This window comes from Danio rerio, chromosome 13 (genome assembly GCF_049306965.1).
Source record: "Danio rerio strain Tuebingen ecotype United States chromosome 13, GRCz12tu, whole genome shotgun sequence".
Taxonomy (NCBI): domain Eukaryota; kingdom Metazoa; phylum Chordata; class Actinopteri; order Cypriniformes; family Danionidae; genus Danio; species Danio rerio.
This window is the reverse complement of record NC_133188.1, coordinates 49,089,293-49,104,483: the sequence shown is the minus strand read 5'-3', so window position 1 is coordinate 49,104,483 and position 15,191 is coordinate 49,089,293. Positions and strand designations below refer to the sequence as shown.

At 37.5% G+C, this 15,191-nt stretch overlaps 1 protein-coding gene across 2 annotated transcripts; it reads right to left on the bottom strand.

Annotated features, from left to right (window-relative positions):
- Nucleotides 1-1,056: 1,056 nt before the first annotated feature.
- tmem50a (transmembrane protein 50A) lies at nt 1,057-12,859 on the bottom strand. Of its 2 annotated transcripts, none has more exon segments than NM_213529.2 (7): nt 1,057-2,172; nt 2,538-2,610; nt 3,983-4,075; nt 5,387-5,454; nt 8,219-8,331; nt 8,417-8,532; nt 12,760-12,859. In NM_213529.2, coding segments are annotated over 6 exon segments (495 nt in total). In that variant the 5' UTR covers nt 8,519-8,532; nt 12,760-12,859; the 3' UTR covers nt 1,057-2,126.
- Between the last annotated feature and the right edge of the window lie 2,332 nt (nt 12,860-15,191).

Below are 15,191 nucleotides of genomic sequence, written 5' to 3'. Positions count from 1 at the left end.
GATACACTCAACAGCAACCAATGCAGTATACAAAAAACACACAGCATTGCAGCAACGCAAACCTACACTCACCGGCCACTTTATTAGGTACACCGAATTTCTAATCAGCCGATCACATGGCAGCAACTCAATGCATTTAGGCATGTAGACATGATCAAGATGATCTGCTGCAGTTCAAATCGAGCATCAGAATGGGGAAGAAAGGTGATTTAAGTGACTTTGAATGTGGCATGGTTGGTGTCGGGCTGGTCTGAGTATTTCAGAAACTGCTGATCTACTGGGACTTTCACACACAACCATCTCTAGGGTTTACAGAGAATGGTCTGAAGAAGAGAAAATATTCAGTGAGCGACAGTTCTGTGGGCGCAAATGCCTTGTTGATGCCAGAGGTCAGAGGAGAATGGCCAGACTGGTTCCAGCTAATACAAAGGCAACAGTAACTCAAATAAGCACTCGTTACAACCGAGGTAGGCAGAAGAGCATCTCTGAACACACAACACGTCTAACTTTAGGGCAGATGGGCTACAGAATTTGGCGTCAACAGCATGAAAACATACATCCATCCTGCCTTGGATCCATTAGTACCAATTGAGCATTGTGTCAACGCCATACTACTGTTGCTGACCATGTCCATCCCTTTATGACTACAGTGTACCCATCTTCTGATGGCTACTTCCAGTAGGATAATTCACCATGTCATAAAGCGTGAATCATCTCAGACTGGTTTCTAGAACATGACAATGAGTTCACTGTACCTAAATGGCCTCCACAGTCACCAGATCTCAATCTAATAGAGCACCTTTGGGAGAAGGTGGAACGGGAAATTCGCATCATGGATGTGCAGCCGACAAATCTGAAGCAACTGTGTGATGCCATCATGTCAATATGGACTAAAATCTCTGAGGAATATTTCCAGTACCTTGTTAAATCTACACCATGAAGGATTAAGGCAGTTCTGAAGGAAAAATGGGTCTAACCAGGCACTAGTAAGGTGTACCTAATAAAGTGGCCAGTTATTCATCTGCATTTCAGTAGGAAAAAAGAAAACACTGGCTCTGTACATATTTACAATAATTTTATTTCATGTTAAACCCACAGTTGATGAATTTTAGCTACTTTTTTTTAGTCAGAAAAAGTGGATTACATTAAAATGTTACATTCTTTTAGCATGTAGAAATCACCTAATTTGTTAGTTTAACAGACAAGTCGAATTATCAATCTCCCATAAACTACTGAAATAAGAAATAATAAGAAATTGTGCTTTTAAAAAACATCTTTTATACAACTCCCACATGCCCGAACATAGAGAGAGTCAACTTAAAGCTTCAGAACACAAATATATAACAAGGGTTCGTTCACACAGTCAAGCAAAACTCTTTCTGTTTGGTTCTGTTGCAAACTCTGAGGGAAAAAAAAAACGTTTTAAATGTAGACAGTGAATGTAGATCAGCTCAAAGATGCTCTCTGTAAAATAATTGTTAAAAATCTATCATGACAAATGTCTGAGAAAGCTGTGTGAACCCATATAACATAACATAAAATCGTCCAAAAGTACGCTGTAGTGTCGCGATTGAAGTCAGTTGAGCCGTTCGGTTAATACGACAGCAAAATCAACACAAATTCTGACAGAACGTGAAATTAAACGTCGTCATACATTAAAGTGTTTCAAAATATACAAATCGGGTGGTTTATGTTTATTCAAATGACCAACGCGCAATAAAAAAAGAAACACAGTGAAGCCGAAAGCCAGCAATGCTTGTTTTGGTTAATAAAGAATCTGTTCAGAAACTCTCCCACCGCCCTGTAGCGTAATAATCATGTAAATATATCATTATGCTGTCCATTTTTTTGTGATTTTGAAATAGCCAGGCTGAAGATATCCTCTATGGTGCGCTATATTATGAAGTATGTGTATAATAAGGGCAGGATAGTGTCCATTTCAACTGGTTTGATTTGCATTTCTCTCACCTACTGTGACCACACGGAGACGAAGAAAGGAGAATATTTAAGAGGAGTCGTCATTGAAAAAAAGGAGAGAAAGAAATAGAGAGTGCAAATAAGCAGCAGTAAGTAGAGAGGAACTGTGTGTTGATGGACTGTGGGATTTGATTGATGGACATGGATCCTCACTGCCAGAGGTCTTCAGTTCGGCCAAACTTGAACACCAGACCACTGTAAAAATAAAGGAAACAATGATGTCTACAAATCACAGGCTCAAACAATTAAACTATCTAAAAATTGAAGAGTTTTTTTTATTACACATTACATTGAACATTGAAGTGATAGTTCATCCAAAACTGAAAGAGTGCAAGGAAAGATATACTGAAGAATGTTGGGAATAAAACAGCCATTGACATCCATATTCTTTGTGCCTACGATGGATGTCAATGGCTGATTTTTCAACTGTAGAAAGAAAATCATTTACAACTTTTAAGTTTAAGTAAAGGAGGAAATTTGAGATCTTGAATCTCAGATGTGGCTTAGATAAAATACAGAGGTAAACGAAAAGAGGGCTTTTGATATTTTTATAAACTTACCCAAAGAAGATGAATGCATTTTGAAAGAAAACTGCAATACCAGGATACACAGACAGATCCTTATGTTCTGTTCCTTCATAATAAAAAAAAAAACATAATTAGGTTTTTTTTTTAAAGAAACAACAGTATATATATATATATATATATATATATATATATATATATATATATATATATATATATATATATATATATATATATACATATATATATATATATATATACATATATATATATATATATATATATATACATATATACATATATATATATATACATATATATATACATATATATATATATATATATATATATATATATATAYAYATATATATATATATATATATATATATATATACATATACATATATATATATATATATATATATATATATATATATATATATATATATATATATATATATATATATATATATATATATATATATATATATATATATACATACTGTTGTTTATATATATATATCAGAGGTCGCGTTAGACTTTCTCATTGTCCGTCATTTTGACGCAGAGGGTTGTAACATTTTTGTGATAACCTATTATTAATCGTTATTTAATTTGCAGACTTTCTAATCGCTTTTTTCATTCATATTTTAAAAATTAACTTGCACGACGAGTATATAGGCTAAATTATTCATTTATTTATTTGACAAATCAACAAAAACTCCTATCTGCCTTAACTCATATCTTCCTCCTGCGTTTACCTGAACTGAGTGCTTGCCTGTGCGTAATCAAACACATCAAGAGAGACTGAGGCAGAGGCAGTTGTCATTAAATTCTGTGTCTTTGCCTCGGAAAGTCGACTTCTCGTGACCAAAGACCGGAATTACTAGCGCCACTTCAGCCAGCGTTTTGTAGTTAGGAAACATTTCTCCTAAGGCTGTGATCAGAACTAAGTTTGCTGGATTCTCTGAATGTGGGATTTCCCGATCCTCCAAGCACTCGTTTCACCGGGAAAAAATACTAGAGCACGCGCTACTTCTGCACCCCTCTGCATTCGGTAGTGCTCACAACGCACTCCAAAGCATCTGACCTCCTTGCTGCCGCTGGGTTGGCGCATAACAGCTGTCGTCGACTGAGGATTTTTATCTGTTTGTTCTTCATCGTCCACTGCATCGCTTCCTCTTTTTTTCATCTTTATTAGTAATATCACAACTATTTGGCCGTTTAAAAAAACTTCTCACACTCCGCTGCTGTGAGATTATTGCAACTGTATGCAGCGGTGACAAAGAGGAGACAAAACAAGGATAATGGCCATCAGCTGGACAAGAGTGGGAATTACAATTAGCTACAAATTGCAATAAATCACCTTCAGCAGAATCCGTCAAAATGACGGATCATCTTCAGATCACCCACGGACAATATTCGGTTAACGTGACCTCTAAGATGTGTATATATTTATATATATAATCGTATTTTCTTACCAGTCACAACAAAACCACCAAACAGAATCCACATAGAGGCGATGAGAGACCCGAATGCCAACATGAACCCGATAAAGAGCCAAATTCTAGCACCTGCACATAAAAAAACACATTTTATTGAATTAACGCCACTAACATCCAAACATCCAATCATTTCCCCATGAAGAATCAAGAAAAGTCCTGCCCTACATTTACACTTTGTAAATGTATTCATTCTACTTGGGACCCATTAACACCCGGCATTAAAATGTGTTTATGTCAATCCAGTCACAGGTAAGGAACTGGGTGTGAAGTCTTTACTTTAAAGGGTCACAAAACACCAAAACACATTTTTTGAGCTGTTGAAATACGTTTGTATTGAACACGAGAGCTTTTCGCATCTGGAAATAGTGAAATCCGGTTTTGCCGCTCGTCTCCTTTAAAAATAGACGCAGTTCCAGTTGGTGTGGACTGTAAACATGTAAACACCGCAATCAAACTATTACTGACCGGCGTGTTGAATTTTCACCGCATTTTGTGACAGGATAGTCTACACACACGGCTTTCTGACCTACTGAGTACATCTGAGTTACCGAGAAATGCAAAGGTTTTTCTCAAAAACAAACATTACGAAGAACAAAGAAGGTGGAGTTCTAGAACACGCCCACTGATTACAAAATCGTCACGGACAAATGGCAGCTCAAATGTGTTTAAGATCAAAACAAACATTACGAAGAACATCAAAGAAGGCGGAGTTCTAGAACACGTCCGCTCATTACGTTATCGTCACGGACCAATGGCAGCTTAAATGTGCTTAAGACCAAAACAAACTTCCCAAAGTGTTCGCTTTAGTAAGCTATTGCAAACTATTAAGCTATTTTTGATATAGGAGCATGTCTGTAGTGCCATCAATGAAAAGTAGCACAAATTTGAAAAGATATGACCTCATCCAGGGCAGCACCGTAGCTCAATTATTAGCACTGTCGTCTCACAGCATGAAGGTTGCTGGTTCGAGTCCCAGCTGGGCCAGCTGACATTAGAGTGTGGAGTTTGCATGTTCTACCCATGTTGGCATTGGTTTTCTCCAGGAGCTCTGATTTCCCCCACTGTCCAAATCACATGCGCTGTATGTGAATTGCGTAAACTTAAATGGCCATAGTAAATGCATGAGTGTGTTAATGAGAAAGTGTTAGGGTGTTTCCCAGTGCTGGCTTGCTGCTGGAAGGGCATGCACTACTTAAAACATATGCCAAAGTAATTGGTGGTTCATTCCTCTGTGACGACCACTGATAAATCAAGGACTAAGCTGAAGGGTATTGAGTGAGATTACATGCGGATTGTCATAAGATCTGACTCACATTTGGGCAAAAATAAATAATAAAAGGTTTTGGTTCACATATGCCATGTTATGCATGCTGAATATACCTGTTTGTCCCAAGCAGCCCTCGCTGTAGCTGTCCCCTCTCACCTGGCCATTTGACACTGCATTGATCCTGCACGCAAATCCACAGAAAGTGAAACTCAACAGATGGTTAAACAAAGTAGTCATGGTGAAGTAGTCAATGAACAACTCTGAAGGCAAAACACAGACGAAGAACAGGAAGAAAGATCTAGGCCAGATCAAATTATGTCAGACAGTTTGACTGAATAGACACAATGAATACAAGCACTTGTTCTCTCAGCATTCTCACGCCTTTTCATTTTCCAGCACTTTACAAATGTGACAAATTTACATACATATACATTAGGGATGTAACGGTATTGTAAATACCGTCATACCGCAATATTAATTTTTTTCGATATTACCGTAGTCGCATGACTCGGTAAAACTATAGGTCTTCTGAGAAAATTTGCTCAGGCGAATGAAGCGAACGGGAGGTAGCGAAAACTACAATTCCCATCAGCCCATGCTTGACCATCATCCCTTGCGGTCTGTTGTCGCTACAGATCCAGTAATGCGGAAATGGAGTGTGCTGCTAGAAGCGGGGATGAAAAAGAGCTGGGTGTTGTCGCCGCGCGCGTACTGAATAGTGGTGTTGTCGCGCGAGTTCTTATCAGCTGTGTTGTCGCGCGCGTACTGTAAAGCGGGGACGGAGGGTATGTCGCGTCGCGGGGGCACTTTTGATCATTTTGGAAGGGAACTTTCTATCCAAGACTAAAAAGGGCATGTGCACTGCACAGGTTGAGCCCTGTGTGTGCACGTGCCTGCAAGTTGGGGAATACGACTAATCAGTCATGGGGACTGCAGAAACACAGCACACTGTTCAGATTGATGCAGACATGAGACCTCTATCTCACTCATGGTTTGTCCTCTCAAGTGGTGGAAAGACAATGCACAACGTGACACACTGCTGTCAACCTGGGCCAAGTCATATCTCTCTTGTCCCAGAAACCTCAGTCCCAAATGAGAGGGTTTTTTTTTTCTGTTGCAGGGGACATTGTAAATGCCCAGAGATCCCAGCTTTTACCAGATTATAGTTATATGATAATTTTCCTTTAAACCCATCTCTATCTAAGTGAGTGAGTGATTAAATGTTGAATGTGAGGAGTTTTCAACACTACTAAATTGAAACTTAATTTTTTACATGGTTTAATATTTTTTTGTTATTAAAATTGAAGTTCCTGTTTTAAAGCTTACAGATAGATGACTAATTTGTATGTCATTGACACTTTTGGCACTTTTTTGGAGTATTTTCATAAGTTTTGTTTTTTCCTGTAAATGATTCAATAAATACCGTACCGTGACATTCATACCGAGGTATTACCGTACCTTGAAATTCTGATACCGTTACATCCCTAATATACATACTTAAAGATTCAGTAAAGTGCAATTCGGTGTTCTCAACTCAAACGCAAAGAGAGATTGAAACATGGAGTACCTCCACTCCTTTATAAAAACAGTCAATAGTTTTTGTATTATCACATCCAGTGGCACCTGCAGCCGTATGGCGGTACGCACTGTGCATACCTACAATGAGAGGGCAGGAATTAATGCCACTTTTTATTTATTTATTTATTTATTTATTTACATCATTTAAATTGATTATCAAACAGTATACACTGCAGCTGCCTGCTTTTCCACTATCGTGCCGAATCATTCTGAGAACACTTCATTATGGTTACGGTTGTTTATCCACTGAGGACTCCGGGAACCAACAGCTACATGCACTGCTAAAAGACTTTTTTTTTCTGCTGGGCATTGAGTAAAGACACGCTTAACATTATTGATGTTCACAATCCTATAGCTACATACTATATCCATGAAACATGAACTTGCAGACTCAGAACAACGAGGAAATAACTGCCCTGCCAGTCAAGCCAGACGCCTTGTTTTGTAATTAAATGCCAGCTATACCACCCGAAAGACGGTTACGACGTGTTGAGATGTCGGCCGTCACCAGAAAAAGTCTTATCTTTCATTACTTTATTGGGGTTGTGTTTGAAAGCTTTAGTGGCACTTTAGCTGTCCAAGGTACTGTTGTATGAGTTAAATTATAGGTATATATGCACCAATAAACAGGTCAAATTAAAGAATAAATAAAATACATATGGATTCTTAAATGTCAGTAGTTTTTACTCAAAAAATAATAATAAAATGTTTTATAAAAAATAAAATGAGCAATTTTCACAATTTTTTTTACAATTCGGATAGGCATGTAACATGTTTCTGTGTTTTTTTCTTTCTCAGTGATCTTTAATACATACTGTGTAGCTACGCAAAATATTTTGTAAATTGTCAAGCAGGATTTTGTCTATAGCTTTAATTATGAAGACAATAAAATATTAAAACTAACAAAAATAAAATAATAAAAATGCAAAGATAAAAAAAACACAATTTTGCTAAATTGTAAAAAAAATGTTTGTTTTTATTTTACTTGATGCATTCGTTATTTAATGTTTGAATACTGAAATAACAGAAAGAACAGCCATCGGAAGAGGGCGGGGGGGTGCTGGATTTGTGCGTACCTTGGAATGAAATCCTGCAGGCGTCCCTGATCACATCTATGCCCGTGTATAATAATTACTATATTTAATTTTAAAAATTGAATTATTATTACCCATTAAGGAGGTTAAAGTATCAGGAGAGCAACACAATGACATTTTTAAGCAGTTATGCAATCTAAGCACTTTCCAACAAACCTTGAAAACACTAGATTAAATTCCAAGCACTTTCAACTTTTCTGCAGCTGTACAAGCCATTTTGCGTATTCTGATGGCATTTCAGAGTGACAGAAAAAGTATAGAAGTGAAACTCACATGAGGAAGGCTATAGTGGCTATAACGCCACAGGTATGATACGCATGGTGGAACTGTTCCTCTTTAGGATACATTATCGCTGCGTCGATGATGATCCACCAGCCTGTAAAAAACTGCAGTGTGACAAGAAAAAAAAAACAGGATTTATTTAAGAATCAAAGCACAGGATTTTGTTTTGACGTCTTTGGCAGGACGTACCAAAACTCCAGCTGCGATGGAGGCGATGGTGTTTCTCTTCTCGCCCCAGTCCACATTACACTCGCAATCGCCACATCTGATCCCGTCCAGAAACCCCGACATTCTGCTGATCTGACCTGAAGATTCAAAAAGACGTTGATCATTTAATTCATACTGCACACTAAACTGAGCAATATGGCTGATGTTTTTATCGAAAGTCTTTAGTTTTGCCTCCCCAGTCATTAGTTTACTTTATTAGGTACACCTGCCTCGCTGCTTGTTAATGCAAATTTCTAATCAGCCAATCACATGGCAGCAACTCAATGCATTTAGGCATGTAGTCATGGGCTGCGTCTGAAACCGCATACTTCCATACTATATAGTACGCTAAAATCAGTATGCGAGCCGAGTAGTATGTCCGAATATATAGAATTCGAAATCAGTAGGCGAGAAGTATCCGGATGACTTACTACTTCCGGCGAGATTCAGAAGTGCGCATCCCATGCACGCTGCGCTATCCCATAATGCCCCGTAAGAGAATTCATGAATGGAAGTGAGGCGACGCAACTGACGCAGGTAGATCACATGACCATGACAAAATGGCGGATGTAGTACGTCCGAATTCCATTCATACTTTTCACATTCATACTGTATAGAACGTACTTTTCTAACGGCCGAGTAGTACGTTTACATTCAAATGCAGTACCTACTGAGTAGTAGGCGGTTTCGGACGCAGCCAAGGTAAAGACGATCTGCTGCAGTTCAAACCGAGCATCAGAATGAAGAAGAAATGAGATTTCAGTGACTTTGAACTTGGCATGGTTGTTGGTTCCAGACGAGCTGGTCTGAGTATTTTAGAAATTGCGGATCTACTGGGATTTTCACACACAACCATCCCTAGGGTTTACAGAGAATTGTCTGAAAAAGAGAAAATATTCAGTGAGCGGCAGTTCTGTGGGCTCAAATGCCTTGTTGATGCTAAAGGCTATTCGTTACATCCGAGGTTTGCAGAAAAGCATCTCTGAACACTAGGGATGGGAAGATTAACCGATATGTATCGATACGCGGTCATGCGCGTGCACGATGCGAGTGCATCGGTTGAGCAGCAGAGGATGAATGAAATTTTGGAAGCAAATCGAGATGCATCGGTTTTTGCGAGATGCATCGATTTTTCCGAGATACAGCTTATATTTTTAATATAGAATGTATTTTTTATTTATTAACAAGTGTTGTCGACCTGTTTTTGGCGCATAATTAAATCGACCTACATAAAGTAAGCCTTAGCAACGGATTTGCGGATGTGCACACACTACAACTCAGTGTATCAGGTGTGCGGATGAAGCTAGTGGAGCGCCCTCAGACAGCGCGAGAAGCAAAACAAACATTTTATTCCCCACTGAGTTTTAAATCTAAAGTATGGCAAGCAACATTATGGATTTAAGGATGGACGACATGACAGGACAGATGCAATTTGCAAAATGTGCCGCGCATCTGTAAAATACGCGGGCAGTACGACTAATCTGAAATCTCACTTGAAGCAGCGCCACGGTGTTGTTGTGAAAGCATCTTCCAGTGTTTCTGCATCCCCGGCTTTCGCACTGCTTCAACCAGCTCCAAAAGTGGTGAGAAAAGCATTGCAAGTTTTTTTTCCGTGCGCAACAGTTTTGTGCACTCTACGCCAATAACGAATGCTATTGCATTGTTCATCTGCAAAGATATTCAGCCTAGTGTCACGGAGAACGAAGGTTTTAAACACCTCCTCCTGTTAATTTTTATTTAATTATAATAATAATAATATTAATAATAATAATGATAAAAATAATTGGGTGTCACGGTGGCACAGTGGGTAGTTTGACCACCTCACAGCAAGAAGATTGCTGGTTTGTTATATTTGTATTAGCCTGTTGTTTACAGTGACAGTGATGTTTTAAAGCAGCATAACACTGCTAGTTCACCACCTTAAGTTTTGAATAATCAGTGGCAAAATATATCTTTGTAAAACTTGTTTTCATAGTTGAAAAGTTAAATCACAATTCTTGTTGTGCAATGCTAAATGTATTTATGTTGAAAGAGTGCAAATATATACATATTTTTTTAATATATATTGCACTTATACATTCTGTTTATCTTGAAAATACTTAAATAATATGTGCTATATGTTCTAAAATGGCCCTCTACTGTAAACTAACACTAATTAGTTAGTGCTGAAATATCGCATCGTATCGTGATATGGGTGTGAATCGTATCGTGTTGCATCGCAATATGTCACAAATGTATCGCTAATATATCGGATCGTATTCTTTGTATCGAGATGCGTATCGGATCGGCATTATAGCTTAGATGCCCAACCCTACTGAACACACAACACGTCCAAGCTTGAGGTGGATGGGCTACAGCAGCAGAAGTGCCACTCCTGTCAGCTAAAAACAGAAAACTGAGGCTACCGTTTGCACAGGCTCAACAAAATTGGACAATAAACGATTGGAAAAATGTTGCCTGGTCTGATGAGTCTTGATTTCTGTCACAACATTTGGATGGTAGGGTCGGAATTTGGCATCAACAACATAAAAGCATGGATCCATCCTGCCTTGTATCAATGCTTCAGGCTAGTGATGGTGGTGGTGTAATGGTGTGGGGAAATTTTCTTGCCACACTTTGGGCCCATTAGAACCAATTGATTATCCTGTCAATTCCACAGTCTACCCGAGTATTGTTGCTGATCCATCCCTTTATGACAACAGTGTACTCATCTTCTGATGGCTACTTCCAGCAAAATAACGACGCCATGTCATAAAGCGTGTATCATCTCAGACTGGTTTCTTGAACATGACAATGAGTTCACTGTACTCAAATGGCCTTCACAGTCACCAGAACTCAATCCAATAGAGCACCTTTGGGATGTGGTGGAACAGGAGATTCACATCATGGATGTGCAGCCGACAAATCTGCAGCAACTGCATGTGCATGATGCTATCAATATAGACCAAAATCTCTGAGGTATATTTCCAGTACCTTGTTGAATCTACGCCACTGAGGATTAAAGCAAGTCTGAAGGCAAAAGGGGGACCAACCCGGTACTAGTTAGGTGTACCTAATAAAGTGATCGCTCAATGTATGAATACAATTTCAAATATGTTTCACAATGTTAAGGAACCCAAATGATTTACCTGTTAGCCTAAAATTAGAAAGTAATATACATGTTTTTAGTAGTGTACTTAAAAAGTGGTTAAAACAAAACCGCTGTGTTTGCACAAATAGTCTACTACTAGTTTTGTTTGATCATGTCGCCTTTGCCTTATAGCAAAGAATTATAATGTGCATAATATGTATTTATTTTATTTTTAAATGTCAAGCAAGCTCTCCATGGACAGGTGCTGATAATTATCAAGTCTGCTAAAACACTTGCCAACAGTGCATTTGGTTTGTCCAGTTCAATTGTGATGTCCAGGAGTGACGCGGTGGCTCAGTGGTTAGCACCGTCGTCTCCCAGCAAGAAGGTCGCTGATTCGATTCCCGACTGGGTCAGTTGGCATTTCTGTGTGGAGTTTGCATGTTCTCCCCATGTTTACGTGGGATTCCTCAGATATTAATTTATAAAAAAGAACAAATATTCACTTTTTATTATTTACTATTAACTTCACGTTTTACAGCATTATATTTTTAATGCCTTTTAAGAAGAAAATAACCTTTAGTCAACAAATGACTCATTAAAATAATCAAAAGTGGTAGTAAATGCATTTATAAATGATATATAATCAATCATATGCCATTGCTGAAAAGAAAAGCATAGTATCAGTTTCTACAAATGTAGAAAACACACAACAAGAGCCGGTTTAATATAATAAAAATTGATATGCACCAAATCAACCAATTAGAAGGGTTTTCTAAAAATTATAGAGATATAGTAGGGAAATCGGAGTTCAACGGTGCATTTAGAAGTGACCAAAATAAATATACGCAAATATTTTGTATTCAGATTGTAATAATTTCCAGTGAAACTGCGCAGGTGCGGAGCAGCAGCATCACTGACTGCGCAAACGCAGGGCACACATGATCACACTGAACCAAACACAAATAACACACAAAAGGATTTCCATCTGTCATGTTTGCCAACAAAATTAGAACATAAACAAAATAAATCTTTAACATAAAAGATTAAAACAACGTTTACGCTCAATATCGAGCGAAATGATCGAGTGTTAACGCTGTAAACATGCTAGATCTCTCACGTCCGGCTGATTTCGAACCTATATTTGCTACATCACTGTTTCTATGAATATATCGAATACATGTAAGCTCATTGAGGGAGAACATCTCATGAATGACCAAGTAAAATAGCACAATAAATCCCTACCTGTACTTTCCTTGAGTTTTTTTCTAGTGCTTCGCAGTAACTGGAGATTCACTCCGCAGTCTTCCGTCTCCTACAGTGGATCTGAGCCGCGCATGCGCAGTGCGCCCTGCATCAGCCTGAGCACATCCTGTCAAATAAAATCATATATGTTTTCCCGTTTAATTAATGTTCAGTGATTCTAAAATATAATACAATATATATAATATAATATAAAACATAAATTCTGCAAAATGGAATTATAAAAATCCATTTTAATCTACATGGATGGGGTCGCCCCCTAGGGCGCATATGTTGACATCACATGACCCTCTCGTGCCCTTTTTCCTCAGTTGACTAAAAATAATACATGAACAAATACTATAGTAATTTGAGAGTAATAAAGTATTTTTGAGTGCTTTTGTACCATACTATACAAAGCGTATCATATTGAATATATTATTGTATGTACAGCTCTTTGTTAACCAATGCTACAGATTACTGAACTTATATAAACTGTAATACATACTGTATAGCCTACTTAGAGGCGGATTTAACCAATAAGCGAGATAAGCGACTTCTTAGGGCCCCGGGTAATCTAGGGGCCCCCAATAAATTTATAGGAGTATAAATTATACCTAAAAACTATATATAACATCATTTTATATCCTATTTGTATAGTGGAGTTAAACAAAAACATTTTACATAATTACACATTATTTATTTACACTAAAATGTAATATTATTATAAAAATGTAATGTTATGTATTAATAATATTATAAAATAAAATATCCACCACCCCTAATCATGGAGCAGCATAGCAGTCAAATATATATATATATATATATATATATATATATATATATATATATATATATATATATATATATATATATATATATATATATATATATATATATATATATATATATTTATATATACATACATACATACATACAAATATATAATTACACAGCAAAATAAATAAAAATTAATTAAAAGTAGGACTTTTTTTAGAGCTTTTCACTCATTATAGCACACTGCTGCTGTTGATGTGACAATAAAAGTGATTTGATTCGAGTGGTCTTTAATGAACCTAAAGAGCACATGTCACTACTCATCCGTTTGCACTGGCTGCCAGTTGCTGCTCGCATCAAATTCAAAGCTCTGATGTTTGCTTACAAAGCGATTTCTGGCTGCGCTGCTTATCTGCTCTCACTTCTGCAGATCTATGTGCCCTCCAGAAACTTGCGTTCTGTGAATGAACGTCGCTTCGTGGTTCCATCCCAAAGAGGGAAGAAATCACTTTCCCGAACGCTCGCGTTCAATCTGCCCAGTTGGTGGAATGAACTCCCTAACTGCATCAGAACAGCAGAGTTACTCGCTGTCTTCAAGAAACGACTAAAGCCTCAACTATTTAGTCCCAAATCGCTAAATCCGCCCCCTGAATTTACCTCAGGTTTACAACAGTAAACTGTGGTGTAATGTAGTTTAATTTGCCATATAGTGTTGTAGTAGTCTTAGTAAGGTATTGGGTTGTTTGTATTAAAATAGTGTTATTAGATAGAATAACCACAACAGATTCATTAAAGTAGTTAGCATGGTTCAAAAACGCTGTTTGTACTATGAATTGCAATAGTATTTTTGTTTTCATGTGGATTGTAATTAATTCTACTGTTCTGCTGCATTTATAGTTAACATTTAACATTAGTTAGTTAGCATAAGTTTAGTTAGCATAAACAATAAAGCACAACTAAATATAATAGCACACATAGGTTTTACACATTGAAATGACCTCATTCTGCATATTTATTGTCTAATAAAGGAATTTCAGAAACGTGGAGAGAAAATGTTATTAGTTACAGTACTTTGTAACACCTAATGTTTGAAGAAAGTATTTTGAAATCTGGAAAAACGTAAAATGTCGACAATAAAAATGTAAGTGTCACAATTATTGATTGATCATCTGATCAGAGTTTTTTTTAAACAAATCCAAATTATATGAGATAAAAACATGATAATTGAGATTTCAATCTGGAATAATGAGAAGGAAAAAAAGAAACACTATTATATTATATTACATGTAGGCTGCACAGTGGCGCAGGGGATAGCACATTCGCCTTACAGCAATAAGGTTGCTGGTTCGAGCCTCAGCAGGGTCAACCTATGGCGCATGTGTTTGGACTGTGGGGGGAAACCGAAGCACCCGGTGGAAACCCAGGTCAACACGGAGAGAACAGGCAAAAACTCAGAAACGCCAACTGACCCAGCCGAGGATCAAACCAATGACATTCTTGTTGTGAGGCGACAGCACTACCCACTGTGCCACCTATTACAGTCATTTGTTTGACAATTTAACATCAATGCAAAATCCATGATTATGAAATCCAAATAAATGCTCATAGGTTTCCTCCGGGTGCTCCGGTTTCCCTCACAAGCTTAGACATGTGGTATAGGTGAATTGG